At 49.4% G+C, this 18615-nt stretch overlaps 1 protein-coding gene across 1 annotated transcript; it reads right to left on the bottom strand.

The window, feature by feature from the left end:
* Positions 1-14374: 14374 nt before the first annotated feature.
* ACTG1 (actin gamma 1) lies at positions 14375-17280 on the bottom strand. Its single transcript, XM_032615938.1, has 5 exons — positions 17145-17280; positions 16337-16705; positions 15622-16060; positions 15339-15520; positions 14375-15250 (listed from the first exon to the last, which is right to left on the bottom strand). The coding sequence occupies exons 2-5, from the start codon at positions 16697-16699 to the stop codon at positions 15107-15109; spliced, it is 1128 nt and encodes a 375-aa protein (XP_032471829.1). The 5' UTR covers positions 16700-16705; positions 17145-17280; the 3' UTR covers positions 14375-15106.
* Positions 17281-18615: the final 1335 nt, after the last annotated feature.

The raw sequence follows: 18615 nt of genomic DNA, 5'->3' as shown, positions 1-18615 counted from the left end.
ACCAGCTGAGAGAACACACACCTCTCTGGCCTGGCCAGTGGGTGCCAAGACCAGGGGTTGGCTCTGTTCACAACTTCAGTGAAGGGGCCCTCGGGCACTGTGTGGTTGGTGGGAGGCTGCCAGAGCAGCCCCAGAAATGCTTATTAAAGAGCCGATAAATCACGCAACTCCATCCACCTCTCTACCCTCTCCCTTCCATGTCGCTGCCTGACGTTTTATATTGATGCATTTAATTTATCTTTAAAAATGGGCAAGACTGCTTGTTTGATTTCCACAGGGGCCATGTGGGGCAAAAAGCTGACAAGTCATCTCCTGACCCTGGATGGCTGATGTAATGGGTCCCCTGTGCTGAAGGCCCCGCCCCCTTCTCCTGGACGCTTCTCTGTTTGGCTCTGGGCCACTCCCCGTGCAGTGACATCAGAGCTGGTGCTGTCCTTGGCAGCTGGTTCATTTCTGCATAGCTGTGGGCACCCATAAAGTCCAGGAGACCCCTGTCAGGCAGCAGTCCTGGACCGGGCCTCTCTCGTCCATGCCTCCCAGGGAGATAGGCGGTCTTGGGGCTGGAGTAGGGGTGGGGGTGTGGACCCCTTCTTGGGCCTGACAAAGCTGCAGGGACAGTTTGGATTACTTCTTTGCCTAAATCACCAAGACAGGCAAGATCTGTGAGCATCACAAAAAGGGATTTATTTGCAGCAAATGAGTGTTTTCAGCAAAAAGAAGTCTGGAGAAGGAATCCAAGGTAATTCTTTGTCTACACTGGACAGGCTGAGGCCATCTGAGTCCATAGGACCTCCCAAGAAAGGATTCTGGAATAATGCCAGCAGGAGAGCACTAACCTGCTTCAGATGGACTTGAGGTGTCTTAAGAATAAAACTGGCTAATTAGCTTTTAAAACAAACACATAGGGGATTCCCTGGCAGTCCAGTGGTTAGGACTCCCTGCTTCCACTGCCGGGGGGGCCTGGGTTCGATCCCTGGTCAGGGAACTAAGATCCTACAAGCCACGAGGTGAGGCCAAAAGAAAAAAAAAAAAAAAACCCAAACACATAGATAGGCAGACACACAGACACGCAACAGCAGCCAACTGTGGTGACCGCCTCCAAGGTGGCCCAGTGGCCCCGCCTCCTGGTCCTCAAGCCCCCATCCTCTCCCACACTGGGCCAGGGCAGATCTGGTGGCCAGCAGAGGAGGGTGGAGCCATGGCACTTCTGAGAGCAGGTTGTGAGACCGCGGCTCTCTCCATCACCTCCTCCTCTCGGCACAGAACACAGGTCTCCTGCCAATAGTCACGTGAGCCGGTCCCCGTTGAGTTTTCAGATACCATGGGCCCAGCCCAAAGCCTGACCACAACCTTGTGGGAGACCCTGAGCCAGGACCACCCGGGGAGGCCGATTCCTGACCCTCGGACATGGTTGTTTTAAGACTCTGAGTTTTGGGGCAGTTGGTTACACAAAGAGAAGACCCACCCACCACCAAAAGCAGCAGACTGCATAGACAGAGCCCAGCATCCTCGATGAGTGGGTTATGAAAACGGAAGAGGCCAGAAGGGAAGGGACCCCGTGGCTACATGGTTTTCTTTTCCTGACAAGGGACAGCGGGGGGAGCCTGGATTTGGGGTCAGAGCCCTGGGGTGGAGTCCTGGCCCAGGCCTTGCAGGTCCCCATTCCCTAGGGGCTGCTGGCCAACTCTGTGGTCAGCTATCCACCCTGGCATTTTTTGGCCATGCCTCCAGGCTTGTGAGATCTTAGTTCCCTGACCAGGGATCGAACCCGTGCCCCCTACAGTGGAAGCGCAGAGCCCTAACCGCTGGACCACCAGGGAATTCCCCATCCTGGCATTCTTGCACATAGAATTCCTTCTGCCCAGAAAGTTCTCGGCCCTCCTGTGCACTGGAAGGCCCTTTCCTGCCCACCTTCCAGGGAGGTTCTGCCTGCACAGGCATTCCCTCCGCCATGGAGTCATCCCCCTGCCCCCTGGCCTGCAGCAGGCATTACCCAAGTTCAAGGATTTGCTTGAACCACACCTGGCGTACAGGGGGTGCTTAATAAACGTTGCTGACTCGGGGCGGGCGGTATCAACTTGCAGTGTATTTTTCATCAGGATGGTGGTAGGAACGGTGGGGAAGCGCTAACACTTGTGTCATCACAACAGGGAGGATTATAACCGCAACCCGTGGCAGCAGCCACCTTTTCCAATGCGGAGAGCATGTGAATCCTGGCCCAGCCATCCCTACAAAGAATATTTAATAATCTGGGTAGATGCTTGGGTTAAAATGGCAAATAAAAAGAGCAGGATGGGCCTGTGGCTGTCTTGGCAAAGTCTGATGAAGTATTATTTACTGAAAGCAAGAAACCAGTTGCACGGGCCTGCCTGATTTGCATTTAGTTGGCAGAAAGGTTTGGAAGAGTCTCCACATTTAAACAGAAATTTCCCCATGAAAATTGGGAAGAATCTTAAAAAGCAAATGCCCTTGAAGAAAGCTCAAGGTTGGTTGGCTGAGAGGTTTGCAAAAGTGAGCATTTCCAGACAAGTTCACAAAGATGCATAAATCAGAAAGCCTGTCACTGTGTTATGTGAATTAGTAATAAATTTAAAGCCACCTCAGTAACCATCAGTAGAGAGGTAGTTAACTGATGGTAAATTTCCATAGCAGAATACTGTGTAGCTGTGAGGAAGGTACATTTAAATGTATTGACATGGAAAGACATCACTAACATGTCAGTAAAAGAAAAATCAGGCACTTTCCTGGTGGTCCAGTGGTTAAGACTCCATGCTTCCACTGCAGGGGGCCTGGGTTTGATCCCTGGTTGGGAACTAACATCCCACATGCCACACAGCATGGCCAAAAAAAAGAAAAGAAAAATCAGGTCATGGAAAAATATAACTTTATGCATAAAAATATGTCAATATATACATTACAAAGTATAGGAGGGACTTCTACTTCTGTTCATCATGGGATAATTGGTATGGAATTATCCCTCCTGACATTAACAATTAGAAAACTGGAAAGAAAAAACATGAGGCAACTGTTTTTAGACATTGGACAACAGGCAGCCCAGGACTGTGATTCCTAAGAGAAGGGAAACATCAGATGTGAGCCCTACAATTACCTTGGCTTTCTGTCTGGAGGTAGTTTCTGGGCTGAGGTACAGAACACAGAGGTCTTGTGAGCTGAGACAGAGACTGGAGTTTAGAGCTGCTGAAACAGCTGGGATTTGCAAAGCAGAGTGCCTAAGGAGGTAGCTGTGCAGACAATGGGCTCTGGAAATCTATACAGAGTTCCCCTTAATTATGAATGTTAAACTGTGCACATGTACAGGAAACCCCATGAGACTCAGCAAAGAACAACTCCTGGAGAGGTGTGAAGCTGAACAATTCCCAGAGCTCAGAGACATTTGGGTTCCCAACAGACCTCATTAAGCACTCAGGGCATTTCATGGAGATTCCGTAAGAGTCATACTAGTAGCAGTGCTAAACCAGAATCAAAGGCTAATCTAGACTCAGTCTAACAAAGCTTTAAAATTGCCTCAAAAAGATCAAACTTCTCTGCAAGTAAGTTGACTTCCTGTGAGAACAAACTTCAACACTCTACAAAAAGGACAATAAAATCCAGAGGCTCAACAATATAACACTTACAACGTCCAACATTTGATGAAAAACTACTGGACATGTAGAAGCAGGCAAATGTGACCCATACCAGGGAAAAATCAGTCAATAGAAACAGGCCCAGATATGAGAGAGATGCTGGAATTAGCAGACAAGGTTTTTAAAAGAGATATCACATATTTGTTCACAAACGTAAAACAAAACACAAACCTAATAAAGAAAAAGAGATGATCTAAAAGAAGCCAAATGGAACTTCTAAAGCTGAACAATACAATACCTGAAATTAAGAATGAACCACATGGACTTAACAGCAGATAGATAGACAAGCAAAACTAAATACCAAAGAGCTGGAGGACACAACAATAGAAACTATCCAAACTAAATCACAGAGAAGAAAAAACACAATATATCAACATTTTGGGGATGCAGCTAAAACAGCGATTAGAAGGTATACATAGTTTTAAATGTTTATATAAAAAAAGAAGGCCCCAAATCCATGATCTATGCTTCTGTGGTTAAGACCTAGAAAAGAGAAGATTAAACCCAAAATAGAAGGAAGGACAAAGAAAGTAGAAAAAACCAATAAAAATGATATAGAAAATGAATATGCAGGAGAGAAAAATCAATGAAAGCAAAAGCTAGTTCTTTGAGAACTTCAATAACTTTGATAAAACTTTAGCTGCACTGGGTGTTATGGGCCGAATTGTGTCCCCCCACAAAATTCGTGTGTTGAAGTCCTAACCCCCAGTACCTCAGAATGTGATTGTATTTGGAAATGGGGATCTTTAAAGAGGTAATTAAGTTAAAACGAGGTCATGTGAATGGGCCCTAATCTACCACATGACTGGTGTCCTTATGAGAAGAGATGAAGACACAGACACACACACAAAGGGCAACTTTGTGAGGACCCAGGGAGGAAACGGCCTAGGAGAGAGGCCTCAGGAGAAACAACCCTACCGGCACCTTGATCTCAGACTATTAGCCTCCAGAATTGTGAGAAAATAAATGTTTATTGGTTAAGCCCCCCTGGTCTGCGGTAATCTGCTATGGCAGCTCTAGCAAACTAACAAAACTGGTCAAAAAAAAAAGAGAAAAATCACAAAACCTGACACCAAAAGTTGGCAAAGATACTACAAGAATACTGTATACAAATGAATGTCACTCAAAAACACAGATTCAGAAACACTTAACATACTAGCACATCAAATCAAAAATATATAAAAGAATCATGAAAAAGTGGGGTTTAACCCAGGAATACAAGATTGGTTTAACACTCAACAATTGGCACCTCCCTGGTGGCACAGTGGTTAAGAATCTGCCTGCCAATGCAGGGGACACAGGTTCAAGCCCTGGCCCGGGAAGATCCCACATGCCACGGAGCAACTAAGCCCCTGCGCCACAACTACTGAGGCTGCGAGCCACAACTACTGACCCCACATGCCACAACTACTGAAGGCCGTGCTCTGCAACAAGAGAAGCCACCGCAATGAGAAACCTGTGCACCGCGACAAAGAGTAGCCCCTGCTCACCACAACTAGAGAAAGTCTGCGTGCAAAAACGAAGACCCAATGCAGCCATAAATAAATAAATAAGTTTATTTTAAAAAAAAACACTCAACAATCAATCGCTGTAATTCACCATGATAACAGAGTAAAGGGGAAGAACACAAGGTCTTCTCAATGAGGCAGAAAAATTATTTGACAAAATTCAATACCTATTTATGATTTTTTAAAAACCTCATATCAAAATAAAATTAGAAGGGAAATTCCTGAACCTGATAAAAAGTATCTATGAAAAACCCACAGCTGACCACATTGAATGATGAAAGACAGAGAGCTTTCCCCCTAAGATAGTGTACTATTCTCATCACTCCTGTTCAGTCTGTTGAATTATCACACAGGAGATGCTAGCAAGTACAAAAAGACAAAAATAATAATTAAATTAAAGGCAAATACATCTGAAAGAATAAAATTAAAACATTCCTTATTCACAGATCTGGTCATGCATGTAGAACACCTGCTTCTGGAATTAACAGGTGAATTAGCAAGATCGCAGGATGCCAGGGCAGATGCAAAAATCAGTTGTTACTACTTCTCTAACTAGCAATGAGCGACTGGAAAGTGAAAAGAACAAGACCATTTACCAAGATAGCCCCAAATATCAAATATCTAAGAATAAACTGAATAAAATCTATGTACCACCCCTCAACTGAAAACTCTAAAATCTTACTGAGAGAAGTGAAAGAAGACCTAAATAGATGGAGGGATAGAAAGTGTTCATAATTTGGAAGACAGTGTTGTTAAGATGTCAGTTCTTCTCAAATTGAACTGTAGATTTAATGCAGTCCTAATCAAAATCACAGGAGGCTTTTGTTTGTTGAAAACGACAACCTGATTCTAAAATGGATATGGAATGAAAAGGACTTAGACTGGCCAAATCAATTTTAAGAAAAAAAGAACAAGGTGGGGCTTCCCTGGTGGCGCAGTGGTTGGGAGTCTGCCTGCCGATGCAGGGGATGCGGGTTCGTGCCCCGGTCTGGGAAGATCCCACATGCCGCGGAGCGGCTGGGCCCGTGAGCCATGGCCGCTGAGCCTGCGCATCTGGAGCCTGTGCTCTGCAACGGGAGAGGCCACAACAGTGAGAGGCCCGTGTACCGCAAAAAAAAACAAAAACAAAAAAACAAGGTGGAGGATGCACACCACTTCATTTCAAGACTTAATATAAAGCTGAAGTCATCAAGGGTGTGGTGAGAGCAGGAGGATGTATATATAGGCCAGTGGGTCAGGAGGAAGAAGTCAGAAATAGACCCACACATATAGTCAGTTGATTTCTGACACAAGTTTCAAGACAATTCAATAAAGAAAGTCTTTTCAACAAATGGTGCTGAAACAGCTGGATATCTTTGAGGGAAAAAATGAACTCTTACCTCACACCATTCACAAAAGTCAGCTTTAAATTAATCATAGATATGAATGTAAAAGTTAGAACCATAGAACTTCTGGAAAAAAACATAGGAGAAAATCTTGATGACCTTACAATAGGATGCAAAAAACACTAATGAGGGACATCCCTGGTGGCACAGTGGTTGAGAATCCGCCTGCCAATGCAGGGGACACGGGTCCAGGAAGATCTCACATGCCACGGAGCAACTAAGCCCGTGCACCACAACTGCTGAGCCCGTGTGCCACAACTACTGAAGCCTGCACGCCTAGAGCTGGTGCTCCGCAACAAGAGAAGCCACTGAAATCAGAAGCCCGCGCACCACAACGAAGAGTAGCCCCCACTGGCCACAACTAGAGAAAGCCCATGTGCAGCAACGAAGATCCAACACAGCCAAAAATAAATTAATTAATTAATTTTTTAAAAAACCCACTAATGATAAATGGGAAAATGGGAGAATTCCCTGGTGGTCCAGTGGTTAAGACTCAGGGCTTCCACTGCAGGGGGCGCAGGTTAGATTCCCTGCTCAGGGGATTAAGATCCTGCATGCCATGCAGCACTGCCAAAAAAAAAGAAAGAAAAGAAAAAGAAAAGGCAAGTTATAGAGTGAAAGTATTTGCAATATATGCATCTGATAAATTATTAGTATACAGGATAAAGAACTCTTACCACCCAATAATAATAAAAACACCAACAACTCAGTAAAAATGGGCAAAAGATTAGAATATATGCTTCACAAAAGAAGATATAAAATAGGCCGATAAACACATAAAGAGATGCTCAACATCATTATTCATCAGGAAAATGCAAATTAAGACCACATTGAGAGACCACTAACATCTAACAAATGACTAAAATTTTAAAACACTGACAACACCAAATTCTGGCAAGGACGTGGAACAACAGGAATTCTCTTTCATTGCTGGCAGGAAGGCAGAACGGTACAGCCGCTTGGGAAAACAACTTGGCTGTTTCTTACAAAGATAAACACAATCTTACCATACAATCCAGAGGTTATGCTCCTAGGATTTTTGTCCGATGGATCTGAAACCTTTACGTTCACACAAAAATCTCCACAAAAATGTTTAGAGCACCTTTATTCATAATTACCAAAATCTGGAAACAACCAAGATGTCCTTCAATAGGGGAATGGATAAACAAGCTGTGGAATATCCAGACGATTGACTACTATTCAGTGATAAAAAGGCAGATACGGGCTTCCCTAGTGGCACAGTGGTTGGGAGTCCACCTGCCGATGCAGGGGACGCGGGTTCGTGCCCCAGTCCGGGAAGATCCCACATGCCGCGGAGTGGCTGGGCCCGTGAGCCATGGCCGCTGAGCCTGCGCGTCCAGAGCCTGTGCCCCGCATACCGCAAAAAAAAAAAAAAAGGTCAGGTGCTATTGATCCAGGACAAAAATATGGAAGAATCTTAGTGCATGTTTACCAAGTGAAAGAAGCCAGTGTGAAAAGGCTCCATACATTTATACGACATTTTGGGAAAAGCAAGACTTCGGAAACAGTAAAAAAAATCCATGGTTGCCAGGGTTTGGGGTGGAGAAGAGGATATAACAGATGAGGGCACAGGGCATTTTGGGGGTGGGGAGGCTATTCCTGATGGTTCTGTGATAGTAGATACCTGACACTGTGTAATGTCAAAACCCGTAGAACTTTACAGCAGAAAAAATGAGCCACGATGTATGCAAGCTTTAAAAAAAAACATTTAGGGCTTCCCTGGTGGCGCAGTGGTTGAGAGTCCGCCTGCCGATGCAGGGGACATGGGTTCGTGGCCCGGTGCGGGAAGATCCCACATGCCACAGAGCGGCTGGGCCACGGAGCGGCTGGGCCCGTGAGCCATGGCCGCTGAGCCTGCACGTCCAGAGCCTGTGCTCCGCAACGGGAGAGGCCACAACAGTGAGAGGCCCACGTACCGCAAAACAAAACAAAACAAAACAACAAAAAAAAAACATTTAGAAGATCAAGGGATCCCAGGAAGGAATGCAGACTGTTACAAATGGATGAAACCACCTCACTAAATGGGATGGGGGAAAGGTGCTGACCTAAGTAACTTCAGGAATGAGTGGATCCCTAAGACTAAAGGCAAAAGAACAGTACACAGACCCATACTGTAGTTGGTAAAATTGTTTCCCGCTGGTACTGGTTAATTCTGAAACCGCTGTACAGGCAGACCTCATTTTATTGAGCTTCACTTCATTGCGATTTTTACAAATCAACCGTTTGTTGACAATTCTGTGTTGAGCAAGTTTGTCCGCCCCACTTTTCCAACAGCATTCGCTCACTTCGTGTCTCTGTGTCACATTTTGGTAATTCTCACAATATTTCAAACTTTTTCATTATTATCATATGTGTTACAGTGACCTATGATCTTTGATGTTAATACTAGGACTCACTAAAGGCTCAGATGATGGTTAGCCTTTTTTAGCAATAAAGTATTTAATTAAGGTATATACCTTTCTTTTAGACAACGCTGCTGCACACTTAATAACTACAGTATAGTGTAAACATAACTTTTATATGCACCAGAAACCAAAAAATTCATGTGACTCGCTTTATTTCAATATTTGCTTTATTCTGGTGGTCTGGACCCAAACCTGCAATATCTCAGTTCTGCCTGTACATATACACTGGAACTGAACGATTAAGTGAACGCATGGTGGATGCTGGGAGCTAGGTTTCTCACTGTCAGAGTGAGAGTTTACAGATAAACAAAGGGCAAAGTGTAGACTGATCTAATGGTAATGATTAGAGTTGGGGACATCAGTAGGAACTCATGTTTAGCTTAATATAGATACAGATGGTTGTATACAGAAATATATATGTATGTGTACACACCAAATCCAATGTCATGAAGCTTTTGTCCTGTTTTCTTCTAAGAGTTTTATAGTTTTAGGTTTTACATTTAGGCCCTTAATCCATTTTTTAAAATAAATTCGTTTATTTATTATTATTTATTGATTTATTTTTGGCTGCACTGGGTCTTTGTTGCTGCACGTGGGCTTTCTCTAGTTGTGGCGAGCAGGGGCTACTCTTTGTTGTGGTGCGTGGGATTCTCACTGTGGTGGCTTCTCTTGTTGCGGAGCACGGGCTCTAGGTACATGGGCTTCAGTAGTTGTGGCGCACGGGCTTAGTTGCTCCGCAGCATGTGGGATCTTCCCGGACCAGGGCTCGAATCTGTGTCCCCTGCATTCGCAGGCGGATTCTTAACCACTGCGCCACCAAGGAAGTCCCTTAATCCATTTTGAGTTAATTTTTGTATATGGTGTTAGGTAAGTGTCCAACTTCATTCTTTTGCATGTGGAGATCCAGTTTTCCCAGCACCATTTGTTGGCAGGACTATCCTTTCTCCATTGAAAGGTTTTAGTTGGAAATTCCCTGGCAGTCCAGTTGATAGGACTCCACATTCTCACTGCTAAGGGCCTGGGTTCAATCCCTGCTTGCGGAACTATGATCCCACAAGCCATGCGGCACGGCCAAAAAAAAAAAAAAAAAGTTAAAAAAAAAGAAAGGTCTTAGCAACCTTGTTGAAAATCATTTGACCATATATGGGTGTATTTCTGGGTTCTCTGTTCTTTTTTTTTTAAATAAATTTATATATTTATTTAATTTTTGGCTGCATTGGGTCTTTGTTGCTGTGTGCGGCCTTTCTCTAGTTGCGGCGAGTGGGGGCTACTCTTTGTTGCAGTGTGTGGTCTTCTCATTGAGGTGGCTTCTCTTGTTGTGGAGCACAGGCTCTAGGCTCGCGGGCTTCCGTAGTTGTGGCGCACGGGCTTAGTTGCTCCGCGGCATATGGATCTTCCCGGACCAGGGCTCGAACCCGTGTCCCCTGCATTGGCAGGTGGATTCTTAACCACCGTGCCACCAGGGAAGCCCCTGGGTTCTCTGTTCTGTCCCATTGGTTTATGTCTGTCTTCATGCTAGGACCACACTGTTTTTTTGTTTTTGTTTTAATTAATTATTCTTGGCTGCATTGGGTCTTCATTGCTGTGCACGGGCTTTCCCTAGTTGTGGCAAGCGGGGGCTACTCTTCGTTGCAGTGTGTGGGCTTCTGATTGCGGAGGCTTCTCTTGTTGCAGGGCACGGGCTCTAAGGAGTGCAGGCTTCAGTAGTTGTGGTGCATGGGCTCAGTAGTTGTGGCGCACGGGCTTAGTTGCTCTGTAGCATGTGGGATCTTCCAGGACCAGGGATCGAACCCGTGTCCCCTGCATTGGCAGGTGGATTCTTAACCACTGTGCCACCAGGGAAGTCCCAGGACCACACTGTTTTGCTTACTTTTGCTTTGTAGTAAGTTTTGAAATCAGGAAGTGTTTGCCCTCCAGCATTGTGCTCTTTCCAAATTGTTTTGGCTATGCAGGGTGTCTGAGATTGTATATGAAATTTAGGATGGATTTTTCTATTTCTGCAAAAAAAAAATGTCACTGGGATGTTGATAGGAATTGCATTGAATCTGCAGATTGCTTTGGGTAATACTGACATTTTAACAATATTGTGTTCCAATCCATGAACATGGGATGTGTTGTGTCTTATTTCTTTTAGCAATGTTTTGTAGTTTTCATTGTACAAGTCTTTCAGCTCCTTGGTGAAATTCATTCCTAAATATTTTATTCTTTTTGATGCTATTGTAAAAAGGATGTTTTATGTGATGCATATGTTTACCACAAGTAAAGAAATAGAACACTAAAAAAACTTACAGACCAGGGAGGGAGACAAATAACACAGGCATTGAAGTGGTGGGATAGGTGCACCAGGGGGCAGGGCTGGGCTGTGCAGGGATACCATGGACTGCTGCACAGGTGGTGCACTGCACAACTCTAGGGGTTGCCACTCATATATATGATGATGCTGTATCAAGCAGGTAAGGCTTGATTATGCTGCATAACAAGTGACTCTACAATCTCATCAACTTACAGCAGTAAGGATTTCTTTCTTGCTCAGGCTGTATGTCTGACCATGTTGGCTCTGATGGCGTCTCTCAGGCCTCCAGGCTGATGGAGAAGCCCTTCTCTGGAACACTGTGGTCCCAGAGCAGAGGGAAAAGAGAGTAGGCTGGCTCCCACACTGGCTCCTAAAGCCCCTTCACTCCTATTTCACTGTCTACGTGTCCAGGGTCAAACACGCCATCAGTGGGGTGGGAAGTGGAACGGGCACCAGAGAGGGGCAGCCTCTTGCAAGTGTTAGAGGACGCCTGAGAACCATGCACTGAGGCAGGCCCCCCTGGAGGGCACCCTCCTGGTCCTAGCAGGGAGCTGAAAGGGGAGGCGGAGCTTCCTGCAGGAGAGAACATCTTGGATGGCCATTGGTCATTGGGGGTTGATGGTGCAGGCCAGCACAGCTGTGGGGGACCATGTGGGGCTCTGTGTGCAGCACGCAGCCCCAGCAGTGGCGGCTCATGTGCTTCTTGGGGGAACACCCCATGGGGAGCTCTCCAGGTCTGATGTTTGGGGCCTCTAACCAGGAAAGGGTCCTGGGAAGCCACAATCTCTCGGTCACCAGAGACCAGCCTTTCTAATGTGAATCCTTGAACTCCCTCCTTGAAACGGTTTCCGTCCTCTACTCAAACACTGACCACTTGGGATGAAAGGGCCTTGAACTTGAAATTGCATCCAATAAACACAACGTCCACCTCTTGCCAGGGTATGGTAACTCTGAGTTGGAGTGGTTGCTGACTGTCCGCTGGGCATGTGGACAGGCTCCTTGCACTGCAGGAAGGAGGCACCCATGAGCTTCCTGCTCCACTCAGAGGGCATCCTCCACTTGTCTCAGCATCAGAACACCTGGGGGACCTGGGGAAGGGGAGCCTCTCGAGGGTTCACATCATGGAGTCCCCCAGGATATGAGACATTTCTCTGAGGCAGCCCTTCCAGAAGCTTCCATTCATTAAGCTGATTAACATTAAGACAATCAGTCTTTGAGGTTTCATCTTCCCTAAGTGGCCCATTTGAATACTTTTCTCTCATTTGCCTACACGTTCTCCCAACTTTTCCTTGCAGATCTCCAGTCCTTCCATGGTCTGGAGATTAATCCTGTTTTCCACTTTGAAGCTGTTGCATCCCAAGTGCCTGTTGATAATGTTCTCCCGTGAAAAACTCCTTTCTCTTTCTGTAGAAGTAGGCAGAGCTGGCCACATCTTGCTTTGGTTTGAGCCGATTCCGTGTCAAAAGTCATGGTGGCTACAGTCAATCTTTTCCTCAAGCTCCCTCTCCTTTGCAAAGCCTGCATTCAGTAAGCAGAGCTACCCGAAGAAACGATGCTGACAAAAGGTGAGATTTTCCACAGGGGCTGGAGGAGGGGCCCGAGGGGAGAGGTCACCGTGAGTGCCTCCCTTTGCCAGTGAAGTGTCTTTTGATGGATGGCAGCGTGCCAAGCTCTCCAATAGGCTCAGCCAGGCAACGGCCGTCATCCAGTGGGTACATTGATTGGGTTTGACATCCGGTTACTGTCCCCAGAGCACCACAAAGAATGGCCAGTGTCTTCTGTGCTGCCGAAATTCTGCTACACCCTACAGGAGCAGGAGGGTGGGCTGACATGCCCCTTCCACGCACAGGGAGGGTGTCCTGGCCTCCGCGTGGAGCAGGCACCGCTCTCCAGTTTGCAGAGGGGACAGAGGAGACACGGAGGCCGGAGTAGAGGGCCTTGCCCACCGGGCCCAATGCAAGAAGAGTGGATGGAGCTGGGTTCGTGGCCACCCAGGCAGCCACCTTTTTCCTCCCAGTTCCTAAACATGTTCTGTCCTCCCTGGCGGCTCTCCTCAGTCCGGTCTATCCTGTTCCCTGCATCTGCTCATGCTTCAAATCAGATTTTCTAGTCCTGACTGAAAGCGGAATACTGCCCAGGGCAAAACAGTAATTTCTGATCTGTCACTCTTGTGCGTTCCACAGGTGGTCACAGGGAGGTTATGAGCAAGGGGACAGGGGCAAAGCAGACGGAGGTGTGAGACTGGCAGGGTCCACCTTCTGCCCCCCAAAGGAGAGACTCCACATCTCCCTCAGTTGTATGTTCTTGGGGCCCCTTACTCCCAATCCAGCCCAGCCTAACAGTGCCTCCCTCCCCTGGACCCTGAAGCCCTCTCCCCAACTACCTGGAGGTTAAGCTAGAAAGCACCACCAGCCCCCACTGGTGAAACTTGCTTCCCAACAGCAAAGGCATGAAATCTCCAGATTTCAAAAACATGTTCTTCCAAACCCTTAAGCTTTTTCAATCTAGCGAAGAAAGCTTACCTTTCTGACCCAAACTGCAAAGAATTGTTTGAAAATCTGAAATACCTGAGGAAGACTCTGCCTGCCTTTACATAAAGTTTTGGGGCAGAAGCCATCAAGGAGCTCAGAGCCTGCGAGTCATGTTCATGTCACCAGATGACACTTCTATCATCAGATCGCAGGTTCCATGGCTCAACGGTCAGGCTCTATTTTATTAACCTCACGGTTGTTCCACTTTCATATGCTGACCAAACAAGTCTCACCCTACCACTACCAGTGTGTGGAGAAAGCCACGCCCTCCACTACTTGTGTGTGGAGAAAGCCACGCCCTTCGTGGCCCCAAGTGCTTCTATGGCAGCACAGCCCTACGCTAAATTGGGAACACCAAGTATAAAAAGATTCCTCCTTCCACCAGCTTGGGGGCCAATCCCAGCCAGGGTCTCCTTTCCCTAGAAGCCCACAAGCCCACAACGTGAGGCAGATTCCAGCTGTGAAGAGATGTTCATTAGGACCACTTGCTCACCTCTGGTTTGGGTGAAACCAAACTGTTGCCTTATTTGAGCCGAGGTTGTTCCACCCTCACCCAACCTTCCATTCCCCAAAACAGGAGGCACTGATCAGTTTACTGCAGCACTTTTATTTCCTCACAATGACGCATTGCTGGGGCCTAATGTTCTCACATGACAGTAGAAAACCAAAATCTGTTGTCATCTCTTAAGAGAATTGAGAATTGCGTACAAAAACCTTACATAAATTAAAAGAATAAATTTACAGGTGTGAATGCAAACTGTTTTCCAACTCAAGGTAAGTAACAACCCACGGTGTTCTGGCGGGAAAACTTCGGTAAGAAAGGAAAGCAAGTCCTAAGGCTCAGACCTTCCCAACCCCGTAAGACCGGCAAAACAGAAATGACAACTGGTTCAGGACTCCTGCCAGCCTCTAGAGAAATCCTGGAATAGGCAGCTCTGACACATTAATACCCTGCACAGATCGAGAGACTCCTGGTCTCCCAGATTCTCATCAAGCCATTGGATTTCTCTTCCATAAATGTGTTCTCACCTCAGCCACAAAGTGACGGAGCCGCGTGTTAACTAGGGATTTAAATCAAAGATATGCACAGGATATTAAACGTATACCAAGGGAAGAGTTAACTTGAATACGAGATCAAAATCAGCAACAAGTTCTACAATCCAGTGCTGATATCAGATACAAGCTTCTAGGACAAATTTCTTTTCAAAGGCTTATTCCAGTTTCATGAGGCTAGCATGAGGTGTATACATTTGCCAAGGCAAATTTATACTTCTGAATTAACTCATGCAGCAAATGCTACGCATCTGCTCGCAGTCCGTTTAGAAGCATTTGCGGTGGACAATGGAGGGGCCCGACTCGTCGTACTCCTGCTTGCTGATCCACATCTGCTGGAAGGTGGACAGCGAGGCCAGGATGGAGCCCCCGATCCACACCGAGTACTTGCGCTCGGGAGGAGCGATGATCTGGAAAAACAAGAAGGTGGTTTTAGTCGGTGGCATTGTCTTCCCAGCAAGGCCTCCAAGCCCAAGCCCACAACCACCTCTGACTCACCTTGATCTTCATTGTGCTGGGGGCCAGAGCCGTGATCTCCTTCTGCATCCTGTCGGCGATGCCGGGATACATGGTGGTCCCACCAGACAGCACCGTGTTGGCATACAGGTCCTTCCGGATGTCGACATCACACTTCATGATAGAGTTGAAGGTAGTCTCGTGGATGCCACAGGATTCCATACCTAAGAAACAAAGCTCACTCTCAGCGGTCACATTCAAGGTGAAAGGCACCTCGGCTCTCAACAGCCTCAGACGGAGGTCATGCTGCCTGCCTGACACCTACCCAAGAAGGAGGGCTGGAAGAGCGCCTCTGGACACCGGAACCGTTCGTTGCCGATGGTGATCACCTGACCATCAGGCAGCTCGTAGCTCTTCTCCAAGGAGGAGGAGGACGCGGCGGTGGCCATCTCCTGCTCGAAGTCCAGGGCAACGTAGCAGAGCTTCTCCTTGATGTCACGCACGATTTCCCGCTCAGCTGTGGTGGTGAAGCTGTAGCCACGCTCCGTGAGGATCTTCATGAGGTAGTCTGTCAGGTCCCGGCCAGCCAGGTCCAGACGCAGGATGGCGTGGGGGAGGGCGTACCCCTCGTAGATGGGCACCGTGTGGGTGACCCCATCCCCAGAGTCCATGACTATACCAGTGGTGCGGCCAGAAGCGTACAGGGACAGCACAGCCTGGATGGCCACGTACATGGCCGGAGTGTTGAAAGTCTCGAACATGATCTGCAAGAGGCAACAGCTCCTTAAGTCAATGGAAAGAACCCAGGACCACCCCATGCTCACACACCATGCCAGCATGCCACAAATGTGATGTGTGAAGAAAAGAAAAAGAAGCAAGCAGAAATACAAATAAGAAACCTTGAGACTTCAGGAAGGAAATGCCAGAAGAACAGAACCCTGGAAATAGTGAAAGAAAAACTTGAATTTCAAAAATCAAAACTGAGCATGAAATGACTTGTGAAACAGATGGAACGGCCCAATCGACCCGGCCACGGTTACCTGGGTCATCTTCTCACGGTTGGCCTTGGGGTTCAGGGGGGCCTCCGTCAGCAGCACAGGGTGCTCCTCGGGGGCCACACGCAGCTCGTTGTAGAAGGTGTGGTGCCAGATCTTCTCCATGTCGTCCCAATTGGTGACAATGCCGTGCTCAATGGGGTACTTGAGAGTCAGGATGCCACGCTTGCTCTGGGCCTCGTCGCCCACGTAGCTGTCCTTCTGCCCCATGCCCACCATGACGCCCTGGTGTCGGGGACGCCCAACGATAGACGGGAACACGGCCCGGGGAGCGTCATCCCCAGCAAAGCCCGCTTTGCACATGCCAGAGCCATTATCGATGACGAGCGCGGCGATTTCTTCTTCCATTGCGATCTACTCAAAAATGCAACCATCTCAGGCGCGCCCTGGAGCCCAGGAACAGCCCCTGCACAAATGCCCTCGCCGCGAGACGTTCCGCCTCCCCCCTCGACCAGCCGCCCCGGCAGCAGAGTAACCGTCTGGAACCGGGACCAGCTTTTATGTAACGCCCCCAGCAGCGTTGTTCCGCGAAGACACGGCCGGGTGCTCTCAGTACTCAGGCCCGGTCCCGGCCCCGCCCTCGCCCTGCCCCCTTCGCCGGCAGCACCCCCACTGAGTCCTCCATGGGGACCCGCCGGGGCGCGTCCCACCTCACCCACTCCACGCCGCCCGGCTACCCTTTGTTCCCGGCGTCGGCGCGGCCGGGCCTCTGGGGCCAGGAGCGAAAAGCGGGCCTGCGGAAGAGCGCGGGGTCCCGGACACCGGGCCAGGCCACACAGGCCTGGTCACTTACCGGCGGAGGAGGAGGCCGTAGGATGCGGAGAAACGAGCAGGCAAGCGACGAGAGGACAAGGAGCGTGAGCCGGCTGCGACGAGTGAGATCGACCACGGCCTCCCCCGCCCGTATTTAAGCGGAGCGGGGCGCGCGCGCGGGCCGGCGGCGCGCGCGGCCCCAGAACATGTCCATATATGGCGATCTTTCCGAACGCCGGGCGCCCATTGGCCCGCCCGGCAGGGGCACGTGGGGCCCCGCGCCCGGTCCCGCCCCCCACCCGCACCGCCCCCAACCGCCCCGCCCGCGCCGCCCCCGCGCGCCCGAGACCCTGCGAGCGAGACCACGCGCGGGCTGGCGCTGGCCGGCGCGGGGGCGGGTGGGTGGGCGGGCATCCCCGGGGATCGCAGGGCGGGGTGCAGAGGATGCCTCGGAGCTGACCCTCCGGCCCCGCCCCGGGACTGCTGGGCGCTGTTGGGGAGGGCCCGGCTGCACCCCGAAACTGCCTGGCTCGGGGCTGGGCGGCATTCGGAGCCGGTTGTGCGCCCGCGGCCGGCCCCGCAGGGGGGCTTTGCTCCCCGGGCGCCCCCTTCGAGCTTTCTCCCCGAGGCTCTGCAGGCCGCGAAGGCGGGTTTCCGGCGCCGGGCTGGGGGAGGGGAGGGTGGTGGTCCCCGCCGGCTGCCCATGCGGCATTGTGGGCCCCATGGTCCGGGGGAGTCCCGGGGAGCCGTGACCTCGCCCCTGTCACGATGGAAAGGAGCCGCCCGTTCCCTAGCGCAGCCATGACCGCGTAGTCTCCTCCGCCGGAGTTGGGGCGCTCGGGGGTCCCTGACGGTGCAAAAGCGGGGTCCCTGGCGGTGCAGAGACTGGCCCCGTTATACCACACCCAACACATCCTGCCCCTCAAACCGCAAGCCCGATTGTCCCCAGGCGGGGGCTCCACTCCGGGTTTGGGGCCACCCCCTCCCTGTCCGTTGGGGAGAGGGTGGAGCTTTGTTTCACTTTAGTCATCTTTGGACATTGTAGGGAAACTGAGGCAGGGAAGAGTAGTTTTGACCGCCTGAACGGTCAACTCACCCCTAAACTTGAGAAGGGGAACTCTGTCTTCTGTTTATGACACTAGGAGTAAACCCAATGGACCCCGGCAGCCCTGGGGCTGTGGTTTTCCCGGGTCCAGGGCGCGCCCTTTTCCCCAGGAGCCTGCTCTTGAAGACCTGTCATTTCTGGCAGGGTCCTGGTCACACCTGCTGCTTCCAGTGCTTTCGTTATGCCCGGAGGGAACCAGGTACTACGACTTCCTTGGACTTACTTGTAAGCTTTCGGGATTGCTCAGTACAGAATTAAACATCAGAGGAGGCATGTGTAAGAGCACACTGGCCATGAGGGGTGACAGTGGTGCCGGACTGAGTGAGTCTGGGGACTCGTCCAAGGTCCGGGCGCGCTGGGCTCTACCCGGGCTGATGTCTGATGGGGGGCGAGGCCGGGCGCCCCA

The sequence above is a fragment of the Phocoena sinus genome, chromosome 20 (genome assembly GCF_008692025.1).
Source record: "Phocoena sinus isolate mPhoSin1 chromosome 20, mPhoSin1.pri, whole genome shotgun sequence".
In the NCBI taxonomy this organism is placed as follows: domain Eukaryota; kingdom Metazoa; phylum Chordata; class Mammalia; order Artiodactyla; family Phocoenidae; genus Phocoena; species Phocoena sinus.
Note: the sequence above shows the minus strand (reverse complement) of the source record. Positions and strands in the feature narration are given on the sequence as shown.

What these genes read in the sequence shown, in the direction of transcription:
- ACTG1 (XM_032615938.1), bottom strand. Translation starts at nt 16,699, where the DNA reads ATGGAAGAAGAAATCGCCGCGCTCGTCATCGATAATGGCTCTGGCATG. An exon ending in ACCGTGAGAAGATGACCCAG is followed by an intron (nt 16,061 to 16,336) that starts GTAACCGTGGCC and finishes TGCCTCTTGCAG; the next exon opens with ATCATGTTCGAGACTTTCAA. An exon ending in CTTCCAGCCCTCCTTCTTGG is followed by an intron (nt 15,521 to 15,621) that starts GTAGGTGTCAGG and finishes TTTGTTTCTTAG; the next exon opens with GTATGGAATCCTGTGGCATC.